General features: G+C 54.1%; 2 protein-coding genes across 2 annotated transcripts in view; one reads left to right on the forward strand and one right to left on the reverse strand.

The window, feature by feature from the left end:
* The window catches only part of PPP2R5D (protein phosphatase 2 regulatory subunit B'delta), a 28,982-nt gene extending 17,559 nt beyond the window's left edge, over positions 1-11,423 (reverse strand). The window contains exons 1-9 of the mRNA XM_032184241.1: positions 11,339-11,423; positions 10,911-10,991; positions 5,338-5,548; positions 4,249-4,448; positions 3,807-3,917; positions 2,178-2,270; positions 1,555-1,685; positions 1,071-1,130; positions 536-644 (exon numbers count right to left, since the gene is read on the reverse strand). Of these exons, the coding sequence (XP_032040132.1) occupies positions 536-644; positions 1,071-1,130; positions 1,555-1,685; positions 2,178-2,270; positions 3,807-3,917; positions 4,249-4,448; positions 5,338-5,548; positions 10,911-10,991; positions 11,339-11,365 (1,023 nt within the window). The 5' untranslated portion in view covers positions 11,366-11,423. The remainder of the gene's footprint in view (positions 1-535; positions 645-1,070; positions 1,131-1,554; positions 1,686-2,177; positions 2,271-3,806; positions 3,918-4,248; positions 4,449-5,337; positions 5,549-10,910; positions 10,992-11,338) is intronic.
* A 7,814-nt stretch (positions 11,424-19,237) lies between these two features.
* Positions 19,238-20,134, forward strand: part of ABHD12 (abhydrolase domain containing 12, lysophospholipase) — a 37,165-nt gene continuing 36,268 nt past the window's right edge. The window contains exon 1 of the mRNA XM_032185885.1: positions 19,238-19,488. Coding sequence (XP_032041776.1) covers positions 19,337-19,488 — 152 coding nt within the window. The 5' untranslated portion in view covers positions 19,238-19,336. The remainder of the gene's footprint in view (positions 19,489-20,134) is intronic.

The raw sequence follows: 20,134 nt of genomic DNA on the forward strand, positions 1-20,134 counted from the left end.
ATGAGGCTGTGGAAATAGACAGCACTGTTCAGTATCCATTTTTCACTTTCTAGCCTGAGTCCCAATCTTCTCCGCTTTTCTCTTCCCTTATTACTTATAAATGACAAGAAATTAATCTCTGTACCAGCCTAGCAGCCCAGCACACTGATTTCTCCGCATATCTCAGCAATGACTAAGAGATGACACACCACAGATGACTGGAGCTCAGAAATTTTACCTCCCTGGTTTCAGCAGGGCACCAATATTTCATAAACTTGCAGCACAGAAAGGCAGAGCAGGCCAGAGCATTCGCTCAGCAGGTAATGACAGGATATCCTCCTACCAGCCAGGGGCAAAAAGCACACGTATACACACGCGGGCCCAGACACTAAAGGGCTGGGACAAACCACCACGATTAAAGGTTAGTGCAGAGCCCCGAATATCTTACACCAAGAAGTTTGTGTAATACAGCAATGCAGCCTGCTGAGCATCTACAAGAAAGCCCGAATGAACGCTTTTGCAAGAATCTGCCCTGGGAACGTGAAGCACTTCTCACCTGTGGGTGGTAGACACTGAGAGACTTCACCTTGTGCAGCGGTAACAAGACCCTGATGAGGAACATCTTGTGCTCTTCCTTCAGCGGCAAAGCAAACCCATTGATTATGCTGAGAAGAAACAAATATTCTATTTAATGTCTTCCCCCAGCGGAAATACATTATCTCCCACTTCAAAGGAATCCCTGAGATGCCCTAGCTCTCTCATTAGCAACTTGAGAAAGCACCAACCAGCAGAATTGCAGTCGCTGGGGCCCAACCCTGCACACCCCGCTCGGTAAGAGCACGTTTCCTCAGCTGGAAACTGGTCTCAAACACAACAGAAGAGCAGACTCATGTGGGGAGGAGAAGGCTACTGCCACATTTATCAGAAGGCTGGAGAGGGCTTTCACTGTATGCTTCACCAGACTGAGACCCTCTGAAAGAGGTGACTCCTGCAAGAACAACTGAAAGAAGGCACTACCAGCTCACGCAGCACAGTGGGCTAGGATAGTTCACCCACCACGGGCCCTCTGGGACTTCCAAAAATGCCCTTACCTTCCCAGGATCTCCAGCAGCTCTGCAATCCCGTTGTGGTGCTCTGTTTCATAGATGAACCTAAACAGAAGAGACAAATGACAGGTTGTTGCCAAGTGCTGGACCCAGTCTGATTAGCAAAAGGAAGGACAAACAACAGAGATGAGGATTTTCCTAGCAAAAAGCAGAACTCCAAGACAGCAGGGCAAGGTGTAAGAGTTTGAGGCAGGTATTCTATTCACAGATCCCAGATCAGCACAACCTCAAAGAAGCTAACACTCACCAGTCCCAGCATTTGCTACGTATGCTGAAGGTACAACTACCAAACTGTCACGGCTCTTTGGCAGAGGTGAATGCTATCCACACCTCAGCAGCGGGACATAACTGAGCCACCTGGCTAATGAAAGTCTGGATCACAGATGGGTTCCCATTCCAGTGCCCAGGATTTATCTCACTGGATTGTACCACGCATTCAGCAAGCCAGCGGCACTGAGAACCATCTCACCTGTAAAATATATTGTTGATCTGCCGCCTCACGTACGCTCGCAGACCCAGGAACTTGCCATAGATCCTGTGCAGAATTGTCTTTAGGAAGTCTCGTTCTCTGGGGTCTTCGCTGTCAAAGAGATCCAGCAGCTGTGGGGACACCAAGTCAGTCAGTGTCTGCACACTGCCTGGTGGGACAGCGCTACATGCAACGCTGGGCAGCGCTCCTGCTCAGCTCAAGTGGCTCTTCCAGATGAGCCTTCAGCACCCTTGTCACAGCAGCTGCTCCCCTGAAACACGCAGCCTCCTATCCACCAGCTGGCACCAGCAGCACCTTTCATCTCCTAAAGCATGGCAGTGGCCAAAACACTCTCCAAAGCTGTGAGTTCCTGGGCTTCCCTTCAAAGCCCCCACTGCCCCGCTCCTCCTGTACAATGATGAGCTCCAGGGACCACAGCTCACACACCTTCTTGCCCTGCTCAGAGAATTCGGGCTGCTCTTTCAATATAAGACATTGAAAGAAAGAAACCCCCCATCATCTGGCACCTCCTGACACAGACTATTTGTGTAACCCCTGGGCCAAAGCCTGCTGCACATCTTTCCCAGAGGTGCTGCACAGAGGCAGGGGCTACGATTACTTACAGACAGTACAAATTTCTGGTCGATGTATTTCTTTGCTATGTTCGGCTGGAAGTCGGGTGACTCCAGGAACCTCAGGAAGAACTCGTACACCAGCTGGGGAAGGAGAAAGAGAGATCGCTTAGAAATCCCCCCTCACCAGCGTTTACTTCATGTTTTAAATCTTTTCTGTCTCCTTCAGGATTTGGGGGAAAGCTGAGAGGCCTGAACGGGGGCACAGAAGACACAGGAACACGTTTCCCCACAGCTGCCCTCAGTATGATGGAGAGTGGCACGTTAACTGTCCAAGTCTGCACGAGATCTCATCACCTTAGCTCCAGCCAAAGACAACAGCCACCTGCTCAGATGAAGACACCATGCTTGGGAAACCCTTTTCCTACCTCCAGCCCCTGCCTGTACAGAGAACAGAAACCCCCAGAAGAGATGGCAACAGCTTAGATTTCCTTGGAAGCTTTCGAGACACACCAAGGAAGAACAGAAAAGCGAAGACATGAAATGACCCGAGGACAACACATCTTGTCCTCTGACTCATGGGGACGGGCTCCAGGTTGGCTTGACCCTGCTAAACCATGCGAGATCCACGTTGTGTCCCCCTTGGGGGAAAAAGGCCGGCTTGCTTTGAGAAGGCTGCCAGCACTGAAACAATAACTTCTAGTTCTGTCCTAGATGGGCAAGACTATCTGAGGGCTGACCCTGCTGAAAATGCTTCTGAGGAACCCCTACGCCAAACCAGGGTGCTGCATCCTACTACAGGGTGCCAAGCAATGCCATTCCCACCACCACCCCCAAGCCTACACCACCCGCAGCAGTGAGAAGCCGTTAACCAGTGCTGCGGAACTGCTCCTTATTTCCCGGCTATTTTTTGCTTCATCCTGCCGTGACTGCCTCTTGTTCTGCCTTTGTCACCTTGACAGCCTGTCTCCATGCAGGCGCCTGGGGAGATCCTCATGAGCTCACTCCCTGACTTCCAGTTCTCAGCTCTGTTACACCGTGGCTACTCTTGCCTTCAAATCTCTTTTCATGGATGTTGTCTTAAAGGCTACTTCTCAGGACACGCAGCTTACTGAAAAGATCCTTGGTCCCCTTCCCTCTTCATCCCCTCCAGTTCCCTGTCCTTTTCTGGTCACATCTGCTCCCAGTTAATGCAACCAGATCACATCCAGCACACAGGTGACGTGTTAGCAGGTGCCGGCACAGGATTTATTTTGGCAACAGGCACTCTTCTTCCTCCACATGCCTCCCAGGGAGCACGGCAAGAAGAGACAAGGGCGCTACCTCTAATTCTGCTGAAGCCCAGAGGATGAGGGCTCTTGAGCCTTTGTGAGGGAAATTAACACCGCGGGGATTTGCTTCTTCCGTAGGCAATACGGCACGACCCCCTCTACTCCCAGCAAAGTGTTCACTTCCAGCCCACCTCAGTGCCACACGGGACGATGGGCATCTGCAGGTAAATGCTGCACAGATCCAGCAGTCCGCTTCCAGGACAGCCCTGCATTGCCTCTGACCCACGCGTGGCAGGCCTTGCCCTTCCCTCTCCCAGCACACAGCAAGTCTGGGGCAGGCAGCAAGGTGACACGGACCCCTGAGTCCCCAGAGATAAATTGATCAGCTCCCTATCCTGCTCCTCCTCACCTGGAGGTGCGGCCAGGCAGCCTCTAACGTAGGCTCATCTTCCTCGGGGTCAAACTCCGCGCCCGTGGGATTGGATGACGGTGGGAGCGTCCGGAAAAGGTTCACTGAAAACTGAGGGGAGCAAAAAGGGGTATGAATGCCAGCCCCGAGCTTCATGGCGGTCCTCCCAGCAGCAAACCCCTCAGCGCTGTGATTTGCCATAGCTGTGCCCACAGACAGCTCCCCTTCTAGAGGCTGCGGGGTTACAGATCGCACGTGAACTCCACGAGTGCAGCCTGGGCCAGGGACAAAAGCTTCCAGCTCAATAAAGGAAGGGGTAAGACTGGGGTCATGCTGCTCTCTGGCAAACCCATGTTTCTCCCTCTCCGTCTCCCTCCCAAAAGCACATTTCCGAGCAGTCCCCTCCTCTAACACACAAGCACAGGCTGGCCTCACGCCCTACCATGATAACAGCCTCAGGATAGATGGCCTCGGTGACGACGTCACGGTTGTGCGTGATGTATTCTACCATCTCGTTGAGTCCCGCTCGCTTCACCTCCTTGAACTTCAAGTCACTGAGGGGGTCGGAGATGAAGTCGAAAAGCACGCAGCACTGCCGCAGCTTCTGGATGAAAAGCTCTTCGCGTTCGTGCGGAGGAGCATCTGGAAGAGAAAGCAAGGATGCCTGTCCTTGGAGGTGGGCACAGCACCTACCTGGCTCGTCCAGAGATGGCTCCCATCAGAGCCAGCAGCCCCACAGTGACAGGGGGAGCTGGGCAGAGCACGCGGCAGGCTCGTCGTCTTCCCAGGGAGCAGCCCAAAGGAGAGGGGCCAAGGTGGCAGAGGCCCTGCACTAATGGCATTCTCCTTATGGTATTTTGCCACTGAAACTGTGCTCTGAGGGCCAGCCAGGCGAACATACAGCTCGCTTGCAGAATGAGTGCTGAGCTGCAAGGCACTGCCCCTGCTGAAAAGGCTCCTCCTGTCCCTGTGAACAATGTCAGCAGCGGGCCTGGCTGAGCCACTGCTGAAAACGCTTTCTCCTTGCACTTAAGGCATCTTTAATTGCCCCATTACAGAGACTAACTGCTAATGCTGTGTAATTGCCCTAATGCAGACAAGTTCAATAGCGCTACCAGAGTTTGCAATGGAAACAGGAGGAGGAGGAGGAGGAGGAGGAGGAGAACTGCTCCTCTCCCAGGAGCACACGGCTGCAGGGACCATGGGCAGCCTGCACCAAGGACTCTGCTCTTTGCCACCCTTCCTGCACAATCTGCAGGACCTGAAGCATTCTCAAGTTAACTTGAGCACCAGAGCTTCAATCAGCTCAAATGGGAAGGCAACAAAGCTCACACCGAGCATCCTCCTTTTCTTTTAGGCTCCCCAGCAGTTCCTAGCCTGCTGCCACACCAAGCACCTTTCCCAGAGCCATCCCTGCAGCACAGCGGGCAGGAGGCTAGCGGGACGCTGCCAGGGGCCCTCTGGAAAGAGCCCTCACACCACAGCGCTCTGCCTGGAGGAAGAACAGCTCATCAGGCAGGCCACCCTGTACCTTTGAGGGCTGGGAGCTTTTGCAGTTCCCGGTTTTTGCTCAGATTGAAGCGAGAAGAGCTGTGCCGACGCTCCTTCTTCACAATCTGGGGTCCCCCCGAGTACTTGATCTTGTTCAGCTGGGTCGGAGGGGGAGCACTGTTACTGGGACGCTTATTCGAAGTCGGCTGCTGCTGCTGCTGCTGCTGCGGCTGCTGCTGCGGCTGCTGGGCCTGATGAGAACAGAGAGGAGAATTCATGAGCTTTTACCTTCAAGCCTCACAAAGAGTCAGGTGTAATCAGCGTCTTTTTGGCCTGAAGAAACGGGGCACATTTTGCACTGCTGGACTCTCATTTCAGCACATCTCACCTGCTTCCACAAGACTCTAGACCGGTCGGTTGCACTTGCGGCACACCTGCAAAGTGGGCATCAGTTTTATTCACCCCTGAGAGGTTCCACGAAGGCATCAGAGCCTCCTGGTACACGTGGTGCTAGAGATACGGAAAGCAAAGCCACGTCTTGCCACAAGCTGCTAGAATTTACTGACACAAACTCTTTGCTTGTGCTCTCCCCCAGCAGACATTCTCTCCACTTCGTGCTTGTTAAACAGCACTTGCTGTTTAACAGCAAGTTTAACAGCAAGTTGCTTATTTTCTTGCATTTCCTTTTTTTCAGCGGGTCACCAGAAACTCAAGGCAGTGTTTTCGCAGCTCAGCTCTGTTTGGCTGAAGCTCTGCTGGTCCCGCCTGGGCCCTAATGGCTTACTAAGTGATCCCATGCCACCACACTGACCTAACTCACGGAAAACACGTGGAAAAGGGCGACATCCCAACACAGCACCCAGCAAGGCTCCCATCCCCTGGCTCAGCCAGCTCCTCCCAGCTGGCACACGAAGCCAAGGAGCTGCAGGGGGAATCAGTTCAGGGCCCCACGGGGATAGTGCAACGGATTAGGGGGGAGGTGGGCGAAACCCTTGCACGTCAGTCCCTTCAGTACAAACACACACCTCCCCGGGACGCCACCCTGTAGGATTCTGGGGGAAAGCTCCAGCAGAGCAGCAGCTTGTCCGGGCTCTCCTCCAAACAAGATTCAGCCAGTATTTTCCTGCGAGGAGCAGCCTAGCTGCAGCTTACCCAAGACAGGAACAGCCCTTACCCAAGCCGAGCCCTGACGCTTCCCAAAGAGGTGCAGCACAGCAGCGCTGCGCAAGAAGCAGCGAACACACCCACACGGGGCTTGCAAGAGATCTTGAATGGTTCTGCTTCAAACTCAGCCCCAAACCAAGGTGGGGGGGAAGACGAGAAGATTCGAACTCCCTGCAGTTGAGATTTGGTCCAGTTCCTCGCGTGGAGCAGCACGGTCTGATGAAGAGAGGAGGGAGCGAGACGAGCCTTGTGATGAGCACAGCTGCACCTGCCAGAACCAGCAGGCCCAGACCACAAACTGGAGGCAGCAAATCCTGACCAGGGGTCTCCCCTCAGCAGCCAAACTGAGCTAAACCCTTGCTGGAGCCCTTCCAGGAGCGAAATACATCCCTTACCCCGACCGTCTGGGTAGCAGGGCAGCCTGAGGCACCCAGATGCTGCCCTGGCAGCTTAGGGGAGGCGAGTCCTCTGCTCTGGGCCGCTCTTCTCCTTCCACAGGGAAGGAGGGCAGGATGTGAATGCCGAGCCACCGCGGGGGGCAGATGATACAGAGAGAAACCAAAGATGTGTCAGCAGCCCGACAGGTAACGCCGGGGGAAGCGGGGCACCTGGGCTGCCCTAGAAGACGTGGGGCTGACAGGACATGTCTGTGCGTTCCCCACCCACTCAGGAACGCCCCAGGCAAATGTTCCCAGCTCGGTACACGCACCACACGCTCCCAGCTTACAGCCACGCTCCCCTCACCAGGGGCTCTGCAGGACTCCTTGCCCCCAGCGCCCGCGGTCCTCGACAGCCGCCAGCAGAAGCAGCGAAAGGCGGCTTCGGATTTAACCACTGGGCGCTCAGGAAACAGACACACCGACATGGAAATTACACAGCCGAGTTTGCCAGAGCAAATCTGCTGGTGGGGAAGGTCGGGTAGGCTGCGCCTGTGCTGCAGTGCTCAGGAGGGTTAGGAGGGATTGATCCTCTCTGGGCTTTCTGGCGTTGGACTGAGTTCTTGCTTTCAGGAGGTGGCAGGCCCGCTGTCCCCTCTCCCTTCAGTACCTCCTACCTTCGTCACATGAATCAGGAGCGAGGAGGCTCGCTTCAAGTTCCCTAACGCAGCCTCCATCCTTGAGATCACCGCAGGCTGCTAGGACTGAAGGCTTTCCCCTTCACGACCTCGCCAACCCATCCCCTGGCATGGCCACCAGCTCCCTGCCACGGGCACGGCTCCGCCTGCTCCCGGCACCCCCACGGCAAGCCCTGCTGCCCGCCTGCCGAAGCCAGCGGCACCAAGCGCGGTGCAGCAGCCCCACCTTCCCCTCTGCGGAGGAGCCAAGAGGATGGGCCGGCCCCAGTCGCACCCGGGGTTTCAGCTCCCCCAGCTCCTTGGCATTTCCTCCCTGCTGGTTCCCACCGCCTCTCCTCCTCCTCCTCCTCGCGGGGAACTTGTCGGTGCACGCCGCTGAGCCCCGGGCCCCAAACCTCAGGCTCGGGGCTGTTTCAGTGGCAGCTCCGCTCCGCTCTCCTGCCCATCCATGACCTCACCTCTGCAGGCACTCCCACTGCAGCTGGGCGCATCGCCGCCGCTCCGCCAGCCCTTCTGCCTCGCCGGTCCCTGGAGCATCCCCCGCTCGCTAAGCTCCTCAGCCCGGATCTGCTCTCGGCTCCTCCTCCTCCTCCGATGACTCTTCCCTTCCCATCCCTCAAGTCAGTACCTGCTCCCTTTGTCTCTCGCTACCCGGCTTCCCTGTTAAAAACCGAGCTCCCTGCCTCCGAGGTAACAGCAGCACGCCGGAAGGCCTGGCCCTGAATAATCGACTCCAGGTACTGCAGCACCGAGCCCCGCGGAGGTGGCTGCAGCAGACGTAAGGCGGCGGCTCGGTGAGAAGGAGCACCCCCCTCTCCCGGAGCCGCACACCCCATCCGCCAGGCTGCGAGCTGCCCTTGGGGCTGCACGGCAACTCCTCTTCTTCCCTGCTGCTGCTAATCCCGCTCCCACTTCCAGGTCATTAACTCTCCTCCCCACCCAGCTGCCTCTCCCAGTCTCTCTGGCCAGGAGGAGTAACTCTGTCTCATCCTCGCACCCAACACCGCCTTGGTCTCCGACATTATTTCTTTTTTCTCCTTAAACAGCCACAGAGAAATTCTCTCCGTTCATACCTCCATCATGTTCCACAAACCACACCAACCTTTTATTTCCCACTCCCACATCTTCCTGCACAGCCCCCGTCTCTCCCAGACAAAACTGCCCCTCCAAAGGCAGGGGTTTCCTGCCCCCTTTGGCCCCCTCCGCAGAGACCCCCACAGGAGGTCCTCAACTGGGATCCGCAGAGCCAGAGCTGCTCCTCGCAGAGCTTTGCTCATTCCACCAGCCGGACAACTTGCCTGCAAAACGAGTCCCAGCTTTCGGGCTAAATGAGGGCTGCCAGCCCTTCCCTGCTCCTTGGAGCACAGCGTGAGGGAGGAAAAGCAGCCACTGGAAGAGGAGCGCCCCAACACTGCTCTGCTCCAAGCCCCTCAGCCATCTGAGAGCCAAGGAAAGGTGACAATTCCCTTTGGCACTCACAGATTTCACCTTCAGAAAAGCACCCAGACAACCACAACCCCACGGAAGAATTCAGAGGGTACAAGACTCCCACAATGGCAGCAGAGGCACCAACCCCACCACACAATACTGCTCTGGGTGTTTCACGAGGAAAAACCCCCTCCTGCTTCCAACAGGAGGAAGAAGCCTCAATCCCAGCACGCGCACCAAATTCCTTCCAGTCCCCCAACGTGAAAGTCAGAAATACCTTTCTGTGCCTCCTGAAGAGCAGGAAAATTGCATTCAAACTGGCATACATTTCTTCTGAGCAAGCAAAGAGCTCTCTTCCATTCTGCAGCAAGGCAGTCTGGAGGCAGGAAAGCACCGAGAGGGAACGACTCCACTGCAAGCTCAACAGGGAAATGGAGACGAGACCTGTGGCAGTGGCACATTGCAGAGGTGTCTCCTTTCTGCTCTCTGTTCCTATGATCAAAGGAGACCCAGCTTTCCATCTTAAAGAAGGGCTGGAGTTTGTTTGGGGTATGAGGAAGTGGCTGGGTATGTTTTGTGGGAGGGAGGGTTAGACACAACACCTCCAAGTTTCTCCTGCGCCGAGGCACAACCAGACATTACGTGCCATGTCAGGTCACGGAGGGAAGCTCGCAGCTTGAGCTATTCCCCCAGTCAGCAGCCGGCTCTCCAGCAGGCTGTCTGCACCTCTGGGCACAGAATAAAACAGGCAGAGGCCAGGATGAGGATAGGATAGAGATAAAGGACCTATGAAACCGCCACCTGCTCCAAGGAAACAAACTCAGCTGATTCCTACACGGCAGGCTGGCCATGAGCAGGGCTTGAACCTTGAAGTGGAGCAGCTGTGGCAGGTCTGCAACCCAGGTCTGTGCTTTGGAAGAGACTCTAAAGTACCCGTATTTCGACCACGATGTTCCCACTGAACTACAGATTTCCTCCTGGTCTTCATTAGCCTTAATTCTCCTCCCTGAAACCCTCCAGATCCTAAGTGCAACGCGCTCCAGATAAGACTTGAGCACGCAGGCTTCTATGGACAGAGAAGCGGCACAACTTGTTCGCCAAACTGCAGTATGAAAATAAATAAAATACCCACATACACACGGGCATCCTTCCCTGAACATGTGTACAACGCTCCTCCCAGCCACGTCTCAAAACCTGCAGCCACGCTGTTTGAGTGCTGCTCAGAAAAGCTGCAGTTCACCCGAGTTTTTGCTAGTTCTAGCCCCGCTTATCATCTTATCACGTCCTGCTGAGGCCATCCTAATACATCTGGCCTGGCAGCATCCAAATTGAGAGCGAAAGAGGCTCTGCATAGCTGGGAATAGACCGTGCCTTTTCGTGAGTAATGCTGCGTTCAGCGATGAGGCTGTAATACCGAAGGAGAATTATTTCATCTCCAGCACTTCACCCCTATTCTTCGAGGTGTCCTAGCAATTATTTCGTAGTCTCACTCCCCCAGAAAATGCCTCAGAAGAACAAGTTCTTTTTGCTGCAGCTCCTCACTACTCTCCCACTCTGACACAAGGTGACAACAGGGTTTATTGTGCTTCGCTCTGACAGGAGCACGGAAGCTGCTCCAGCCTGTCAGCCTTCCTCCTCCCTGAGAGCTGCGGCTCCTCTCCCTCTGCACGCTCCGTGCGCAGCGCTCGCCATCAGCGTTGTGCCAACTCTCTCCTCGCAGGGCTGCGGGGTACGGGACTCACCCCGTCCCCTCCTCAAGCTGCCATCACTCCCTTTGGGCTGCATTTCCCAGGGCACTAACTCCACCTCAACTTTTAGGCTTCGGCGGCTCTGTGAGACGCCGGGGAGGTGTGCTAGCCGGCGGGGCGGCCGCAGGACACCCCCAGGCGTGAGACACCGCTCTTCCTCGAGGATGCGCAGGGCTGGAAGCCTGGCGGCAGCCTTACCTCCTCCGAATTCTCTGCCCCGCCATCCTTCCCTCCGCCGCCTCCGGCCTTCGGGGCGCTTTTGGCTGACTTCGGAGACTCCTGGAGGGGCGACAAGACACGGGGGGGGGCGGCTTTCACCTCGTGCCCCCCTCCCAGGACCCCCCTAGAGGGTTAGGGTGGGGATAAAGGGATGGAGGGTGGATAAAGGAGGGAGGGGGGGGTGGATGTCGGTGCCCCCCCCCCCCAGGCGCGCCCCCGCCGCCCTCCTGCACCAGCCGCCCCGCCCCCTGCCGGCCGCAGCCCCGCGTGCGCGCGCCCCCGCCTCAACGGCCGCGCCGTGAGGGGAAACAGGGCCGCGGCGGGGAGGGGGTGAAGGCAACGGCAAGGCCCCGCCGCTGAGGGCCGAGGGCTCTGGGGGAGCCCCCGGGGGCCCGTCCCGGCCTCACCTTCTCCTTCTTGAGCTTGTAGGGCATGGTGAGCGCCCGGCCCCGGCCCCGGCCCCAGCCCCGGCCGCGGTCCCGGCCCCTGCCGCTCCGCTCCCGCCGCCGCCGCCGCCGCCGCCGCCTGCGCCCGGGCCCGGCCGCGGCTCCCCGCTCCCATTGGGCCAGCGGCGGGAGCCTGCCTAGCAACTGCTGACGCCGCCGCCGCGCCGCCGCAGCGCGGGGGGATTTTGTGATTGGTGGAGAGGGAGAAAGGGAGGGGGGGGTGGTGCTGAGGGGATGGGGATGGGGATGGGGATGGGGGGAGCTGCCTCAGCCTCCTCGCCTCAGGGGGTGCCTCCTCGCTGCAGGTTTTGGGCACCACAGGGGCGAGGCTCATAAGATCACACCTAAGCACCGCGCTCAGCCCCCAACACGAGGGTGTAGGGCTTGGGGATGAGGGTTAGTGGAGGGCTCGGTGATCTTGGAGGTCTCTGACAGCCTGGGTGGATCTGCGAAGGGCAATGAACTCCAGGAGGGCTGTGAGGATGACCAGAGGGCATCTCTGCTAGGAAGATGGGCTGAGGGAGTTGAGGTTGCCCAGCCTGGAGAAAAGAAGGTTCTGGAGAGACCTTATAGTGTCCCTTCAGTATCTAAAAAGTCCTACAAAAAAGCTAGAGAGGAGGTCTACTTCGAAATGTAGTGACAGGACGAGGGGGAACGGCTTTTAACTAAAAGAGGGTAGACTTAGATTAGATATTAGGAAGCAATTGTTCACCATGAGGGTGGTGAGGCACTGGAACAGGTTGCCCGGAAAAGTTCTGAGTTCCCCCTCCCTGGAAGTGTTCAAGGTCAGGTCGGATGGGACTTCAGGCTACCTGGTCTAGCAGAAGGTGCTACACCACCATCAGCTGGCTCCAGGTGGGCTTTGTGCACCTAAGCACAACCCTCTGAGCCTGCCCACTGAGCCAGCTTTCAGACCATCACACTGTCTGCTCATCAGTTTGTCTGTGATGCTCACGCTGGGGTGTTGAAAGCCCTTCTCAGGTCAAGAGAAGCAACATTCATTGCTCTCCCCTCGCCCAGTCCTCTCACTATAGAAGGCCATCAGGTTGCCTCAGCGTTATTTCTCCTTCATAAATCCATGACACCTGCTCCTGATCATCTTCTTGCCTTCCGTGCATCTCAAACGCTTTCCAGCATTACTTGCTCCTTCACCTCCCCAGGGATCAGGGAAAGGCTGACCAGTCGGTGGTTCCCTGGGTGCTCCTTTTTGCCCTCCTTGAAGAGTGCAGTGAGATGAGCTTTCTTCCAGTCCTCACGAACTTCTCTCCATCGCCATGAACTTACACAGAGCATCGAGAGTGGTTTGTAAGGGCATCACCCAACTCCCTCAGCACTCACATGTGTGCCATCAGGTCCTGTGGACTTGTCTCCATCCAGTTTTTTTCAGTGTTCCTCAACCTGATGCTCTCCTCCCTCTCTTCCTTACTGCAGACATTCCCTTCAGCCTCAGGGGCCTGAAGCCAGCAAAGGTCAGAAAGTTTCCTTGTGGCTGCTGACCCCAAAGCGTTCCCTTGCAGCCTACCTCGGCGCCACGTGGGAATACAGCCATCTACAGGCGGCTGCCGCACAGAGCAGCCACATATTCCAGTGTCAGTCAATTACACCAATTCTAAATCTGGGATTTTTGCTGTAGTAAGAGAGTAGGGTCAACAAAGCTGAGATTTTTGTCCAAGTTGCGTGTTGAGGTGCTTGCTGACTGTTGGCTGGCGCAAGAGGTAAAAAAGCTCCAGTTCGCTTTAGCCAAGCCTGTGGTATGGATAACTCTGGCTTCAAGCAGGTGAACGTTGTGTCTGCAGCCTGCTCCGTGTGCGTACTGTGGGCTTGTTACTGGGAAACCCGTACTGCGTCCTTGGCCCTACTCTATGTCCTTAAGCACATAGGTGACAGACAGGTGTCTGCTTCAAGGGTCCCACTTGGTGGCACTGAATTTCTCAGAACCGCGGACTTCACAGTGCCAACACTTCTGGTAAAAAGAAATGATTCCCAGGTGGAATCATTTCTTAATGAAATGATTTTTTCCTTCTTAACTTACAACTTCCCAGGCTTAGCTTGGAGTGGGACAAAGGAAACGCTGAGTTCTTCTGTGCTTTGCTAGGAAGCCAGCTGACAATATCGAGCTTGGCTGTTCCAGGCTGTAGTTCTGTCACCTGGCCAGCAGACTGCCTGCGAGAGCTGGACTGAGATGCCTTTGTGTTTTCCTCTGTCATCTGGATTCTGCAGAACTGTCCCGTGCCCTTGGAAATGCATGCTGCACTGCAGAGGAAGGAGCTAAATGTCACCTAGGACCAGCCTATGGCTTTACCAGAGTAGCCTGAACACCTTCTGCGTCTGGAACAAAGAACACATCTGGGTAGAAGATTCCCATCAATATTCTCTGTTGAAAAAAACTAAACACGGGGTCAATCTTTTCAAGCTCATCAGTTAAACAAATCTAGCGAGGCACGTGGGGAAAATTTCCTTGAGTCTATTATATACAGCAATGCCTTCCCCGTTACGACAAAGACGTAACGCCCAGCAAAGTCACGCTTACAAGTCTGGCAGCGAGGCTGTAAGCAGAGGTGACATTGAACTGTATAGATAGTATTTGCTCAGCCATACCTGGGGAAAAATGTTTCCAGAGGTCAGATGAGCTTTGCATGCGCCTGGACAGAATCCCCTGATGCCTGCTGGCAGCACAGCAATTCCTGAAGTGCTGCTAATGCTCCACTGATGGAGGTAGGATGTGTGGGGCTGCTTCCAGGCACTTGCAGTGGGAGCCAGCTGTGGTGCTGCAAAGCCCTCACGCTGCCCATCAAGCACAAACTTGTGCAAACAATTTAAGATAAAACATTTCTGTCTTGATGCTTAAGAAAAGAGCGTAATTTGCTTGTAGCATCAGGTTTCCCTGCTTGTCCTCCCAGAGAGGAGCAGCTTGAGGAACAGAAAGCTGTGGGTGTCTGTCCTCCTAGCAGGTCTCTATGGATTTTCAGAGGTACTGCTGCCTTTCTCAGCGGTGTAGTCTCCTTGTGCTCTGCTTCGAGTCTCTTCTTGTTGGCTTTTGCCCCCTTTCAAGCACCTCATCCTCAGAAGTGGCTTTGTCCTTGCCTTTTCTGTTTGCTCTGCTGCTTTGAATAGCCTTGTGCTTTCCAGAGACGTATCCCCCAGTAGTCTTCGCACCAGAATTTTCTCCTGGCTTTTTTTTTGTTTGTTTATTTGTTCCTTCAGTGTCTCCTTCTCTGTGTTTTGTCTTTTGTGGAGACTTTTAAGACCCTCATCCACAGCCAAACACATCTATCATCCCTTCTAATGTTACTTACGATCTGTGCTCAGTCGCTGTCCTTTGCTTTCCATCTTCAGGTGCAGCTGCCTGTGGAGAACACAGCGTAGGAAGGAGACTGGCACAGCTGCAGTCCAGCAGGCTGTGTCCTTGCCCTATGGCCTGTATCCACACCTCTTTCAGCTCATTCCAGACACACAGAAACCTTATGGAAGGTGTCCTTGCCCACAGGGATACTTTCTACTAGAGCTCTACAATAATCTTCAGTTGTACCCTGAGCTAAGAAATACCAAATTCTTTCTCAACTTTTTCTCTGACTGGATTTTCCTGTTCTTCCTGCACATATTCTCTTTGCAGAACCACGCAGAGTTACTGGCTGCTGAGAAATCCTGTGGCAGCACATTCCCCAGGCTGTTTTGCATTGTTCAGATGAAGTATTTGGTGACCGCAGACAGTAAAATCTCACCTTAGCTTGCCTGTAACAGCAGCAGAAGCATGGTTTGTAGGTGACCCTTGCATTGACCACTCCCATCGAGTCCACAGTTTGGGATTAAGAATGGATGCTGCGCATTGATTTCTGTGAGTGGGCAAATTTATGATGCCACATTCATCTCTTCATACAATAGGTAGGAGGGATAAGTACTGATCCCAAATGGGAGAACCTCTCTCATATTCTATAAATTATGTACTAGCAGTACAGCAGACATTACACTTAAAAAAAAAAAATGAAAAAAAGATGACGTGGTGATTTCTAAATCTTAACAATCTGATATGATGGGACAGACCAAACAAATGCCTGTTTATACTTGTACCTAGTTAAGGAAGCCTTCAGAAATGCTGAGAATGGCTTAAGGTCACTACAAGAAAATATTTGCTTGCCTTCTCTCTAGCACAGAGCGAATGCCAGTCGCTATTAGGACCCATGCCATAAATATAGACTTTCAAGTAATCTTCCTTACATGACCTTCCTGGTAATAAATTTTCTCAGTCATTTCAGCGGATTTATGACACCTGAGACCATCCTCCTCATACCAAAGCCTGTCAGGAAGCTTGCAGCTCTGTCTTCACAGGACTGCCCTGTCACTCCCAAGGAGCCCAGTACAGTTTTAGAAGCACTGGCTCGAGAAATGATTGCCACTTGTGACTTGCTGTCACCACATGTCCAAACACATGGCTAACAATCCCCAACTGCAGCTGCGAGCCTTCCCAACGAGATGCAGGGAATAAAGTAAAAGCTGAAGGAAAAAAAAAAAAAAAAAAAAAAAAAAAAGACACTCTCCTTTGCTGTTCAAAGCATGTGCAAGAATCACTAGTGTGTTCAAAAGCCTGCTTGAAAGTTTTAGGAATTATGCTGTTATATATGGAGTGGTAATTCGTGTCGAGAAAAGGGTTGATATTAATAAAGAAGGGGGAGATGTGGGAGTGTGGCCATGGGGACTGGAAAGCCCCGTGGTTGAGATAACATTAGACTCTTAACAATGAGGCCATCAGGAATATAAAAGAGTTTAGAGGGAACAAAGAAGGGTGATTCAGGAGACTCCATGCAGTCTGGGGTTTCTTGTTCTCCAGCCATTAAGGCATGGAAGTTTCTGGGTGTTTGCTGTTGTTATATGCAAAGTTGTTTGACCAATGAAAAGTTGTTTGGAAAAGAACTGCTGTAGGAAGAAAGGTATAAGAGGGGAGCCTGCCCTCAAGATAAAAAAAAAAGGCAACACGATGTGATGAAGTTATGTCGTCAATGGGGAGGCAGAAAGAAGGAATGAGGAGGAGCAAGCAAGCAGAATGGAGACCAGGACGGGAACAGGCACATTGATTGCCTCATGAAGATAGGTTCGGCCAAACTCAGCAAACTGCTCAGAGAAGCTCGTACAGAAAGTCGCTGGAAATGGGCGCACTGGAGCTGGGAAGAAGCTCAAGCTGAGAGAAACGGAGCTGCGCACACAACTGCCCCTCGCTGGTAAGCAGCTGCGCATTATGGGGAATCATACGTCCTTAGGAACAAAGACTGTCCTGGAATTACCACTCCATGTATAACATTCTCCTTATTAACAATCGGACAGTTTATGATCTTGAAACATGGGACCAAATTGATGTCAAGGTGTGGGACCCTGCAACTAAAAGTGACGAGGTTTTGACTTTAGCAAGGCTTTCAATACTGTCTCCCATGACATCCTACTAGCAAAGCCGAGAAAGTGTGGGATAGATGAGTGGACAGCAAGGTGGGTTGAGAACTGGCTGACTGGCCGAGCTCAGAGGGTGGTGATCGGAGAAGCAGAGTCTGGCTGGAGGCCTGTGACTAGTGATGTTCCCCAGGGGTCGGTGCTGGGTCCAGTCTTGTTAAACATCTTCATCGGCCTTGATGAGGGAATAGTGTCTGTCCTCAGCAAGTACGCCGATGACACAAAGCTGGGAGGAGTTGACATGTCAGAAGGCTGTGCTGCCATTCAGCGAGACCTGGACCGGCTGGAGAGATGGGCAGGAAGAAACCAAATGAGATTTATAAGAGCAAGTGTAGAGTCCTGCACCTGGGAAGGAACAACCCAAAGTATCAGTACAGGCTGGGGGACGACCTGCTAGAGAGGAGCTCTGAGGAGAAGGACCTGGGGGTCCTGGTGGATGACAGGTTGACCATGAGCCAGCACCGTGCCCTTGTGGCCAAGAGGGCTAATGGGATCCTGGCATGCATTAAAAGGAGCGTGGCCAGCAGGTCAAGGGAGGTGATCCTCCCACTCTACTCTGACCTGGTCAGGCCTCACCCGGAGTACTGTGTCCAGTTCTGGGCTCCCCGGTACAAGAAAGACAGGGATCTTCTGGAAAGAGTCCAGCGGAGGGCCACAAAGATGAAAGGCTGAGAGACCTGGGTCTGTTCAGCCTGGAGAAGAGAAGACTGAGAGGGGATCTCCTCAGTGTGTATAAATATCTGAGGGGTGAGGGACAGAAGGATGTAGCCAACCTATTCTCATTGGTTTGTGGGGATAGGACAAGGGGCAATGGCTGCAAGTTAGAGCACAGGAAGTTCCACACTGACATGTGAAAGAACTTCTTCACAGTGAGGGTGACAGAGCACTGGAACAGGCTGCCTAGGGAGGTTGTGGAGTCTCCTTCCCTGGAGATATTCAAGGCCCATCTGTACGCCTACTTGGGCAGCCTGCTCTGAGGAACCTGCTTCAGCAGGGGGGTTGGACCTGATGATCTTTCAAGGTCACTTCCAACCCCAACAGTTCTGTGATTCTGTGAGGTTGCAGTGGGATCGCTCAGCACCTGGCGAGCAGTCTCTGAGGCCTTGAAGAGCCCTGTGGGGCCACAGTCAGACACGTGTGGTTTGCCAGACAGTGAGGGAGCTGCGGGCTCCTTTACTGACCCGACTGCTACGCCATGGGCCCCTCTGCTGCTACAGCCATCGAAGGCTTTTGCTGTTCTGCCCCCTGTTGACCTGGACGTGCCTTTGGACCCAGGCCTACTGGCCTTGAAAAGGAGATGGATATGCTTTTCTTCGATCCAGGAAGAACGGGATACATAAGGCCCGAAGACCGAGTTGCTTGACAACTTAAAGCAAGACATGTTGTTCAAAAGGAATGGAAAATGGAGACTGTTAAGTCATGGAACTTAAAGGATTGTTTGTTACCTTTCCTGATGGTACGTATGTATAGGCATACTTGGGTTTAGTATGTAAAGCAATGGTCTGTATATTTAGAATGTTTGATGTTCGTGTGTGCATGTTGGTGGAGCGTAGACTCCCTGCACACAAAGCGTTGTTTACTTGCCTTTTATACCTTTTATACCTTTTATAAGTATAAATATTACTGAATTCAGATTGAGTTGAGACTTCATTTATAACACTCCTTTTTGGTTGTGATTTTGCTCCTCGGATTAATTTGTAATGCTGTATTTTCCTGGAATCTCCAGGTATGTTCCAGGTACGTGATCAGTTTGCAGCAATACAGAAGAAATGAATGTATGATAGCTGAGATCTGAAGAAGCCTGTTTTCCACTTTGTTTCCTTTACGAGAACACACAAGGTGCTTCGATGGACCAGCTCGGCATTCAGTACACAGCAGCAGCAATACGAAACGGGGTATGTAAGCACGGCTGTTTTCTGCAGCGCATTGCTAGAATATGGATATTTTAGTCACTGGTACCAGAAGGGATGTTTTATTTGTTCCTTTTTTTTGCCACTAATCATCGTAGCAGGAAATTGCCATGTGGGTAGGGGAGCTCTGTGGAAACACAGCCTCGCCTGCGCGTGCCTGTGAAGAGATCAACACATAAAGATGTTTTCTCGTATGCTACTGTAAGCTTCCCAAAGGGTTAGAGGGAACATATGAGGGGGGCAACTGCATCCTAAACTTTGCTACGGCTGATTTATGCTTCAGAGGACACTTGGCTAAGCCGCCGCCTGGCACCGAGCCCGCCCGTGGCCTCGCCTCAGGCCACCAACAAAATGGCGGCGGGCGCGCAGTGCCCGCAGTAAAGATGGCGGCGCGGAGGGGGGGCGGCGGCCAGCCGCGGTGCGGGCGAGCGGCGCCTTTGTCCCCGGCCCGGCTCCGGAGGCGGAGATTAACGGGGGCGGAGCTGGGGCGAGCACGGCGCTGGGTGAGCGGCGGCGGCGGCTGCTGCTGCTGCTGCTCGGGGAGAGCCGTAGCTGCCGTCTACCGCCATCCCGGACCACCATTACCACCCCCCCCCTCCGCCTCCTCCCCGGCATGAGGAAACGCAACGAGTCGGTCACGGTGGAGCATGAGCGCGCCGCTGCCGCGCCCGCGCCGCTCGACAAAGGCTGCAGCCTGAGGCACAGCCTCCGCCTGCCCGCCGCCACCGCCGCCACCAACACGGGCATGAAGCGACCGCTCGGCAGGTGAGCACCGGGGCGAGCAGCACCGGCACGGAGCGCCGAGCCTCCCCGCGATGAGCCCTGACCGGGCGCTGCCCTGCCGCGATGCCCCGGGATGGAGCCAACCCTGAGGGGAGCCCTCAGGGGGTGTGTGGTGGCTGGGGGTCTCGGGGTGTTGTTAATTTGGGGATTAATTAGAGAGCTGGCTGCTGAGGGCCGGGAGGGGCTGGGGTTGGTACCTGCGCACGGCCCGGTGTGGTCCCATGGGCGCTGAGTCCTGTCAGGGAGGGAGGTGTGTGGGCTTTGCCTCTTTTTGTTAAAAAAAAAAAAAACAGTGAGTGGGGTTTAGGTGAGGGTAGAGGAAGCTTATCTATGTGGCTTCACAAGTAAAGAGTCTAGCTGCGTTAGCATTTTTAACATTTTGCAGTTATTTACACTGTTGTGCTAGGAGAACGCTTGTGCCCCTCGGTGCAAACAAAAATCTGTCAGGAGAGAAGATGCTCACAAGCTGGAGCCGCCTTCGTGCATCGTTTCAGGGGGATGTGAAGACTCGCTGATGCTTTCGAAGGGCAGGGAGGAAAAAGGCGCAACCCTTGAGGCACCTCGGCGCCAGCACGGTGCTTTTCCTTCGGTTGCATTTTTCCTAAGTGTGAAGAATATTTAATGGTCG

The sequence above is a fragment of the Aythya fuligula genome, chromosome 3, assembly GCF_009819795.1.
Source record: "Aythya fuligula isolate bAytFul2 chromosome 3, bAytFul2.pri, whole genome shotgun sequence".
In the NCBI taxonomy this organism is placed as follows: domain Eukaryota; kingdom Metazoa; phylum Chordata; class Aves; order Anseriformes; family Anatidae; genus Aythya; species Aythya fuligula.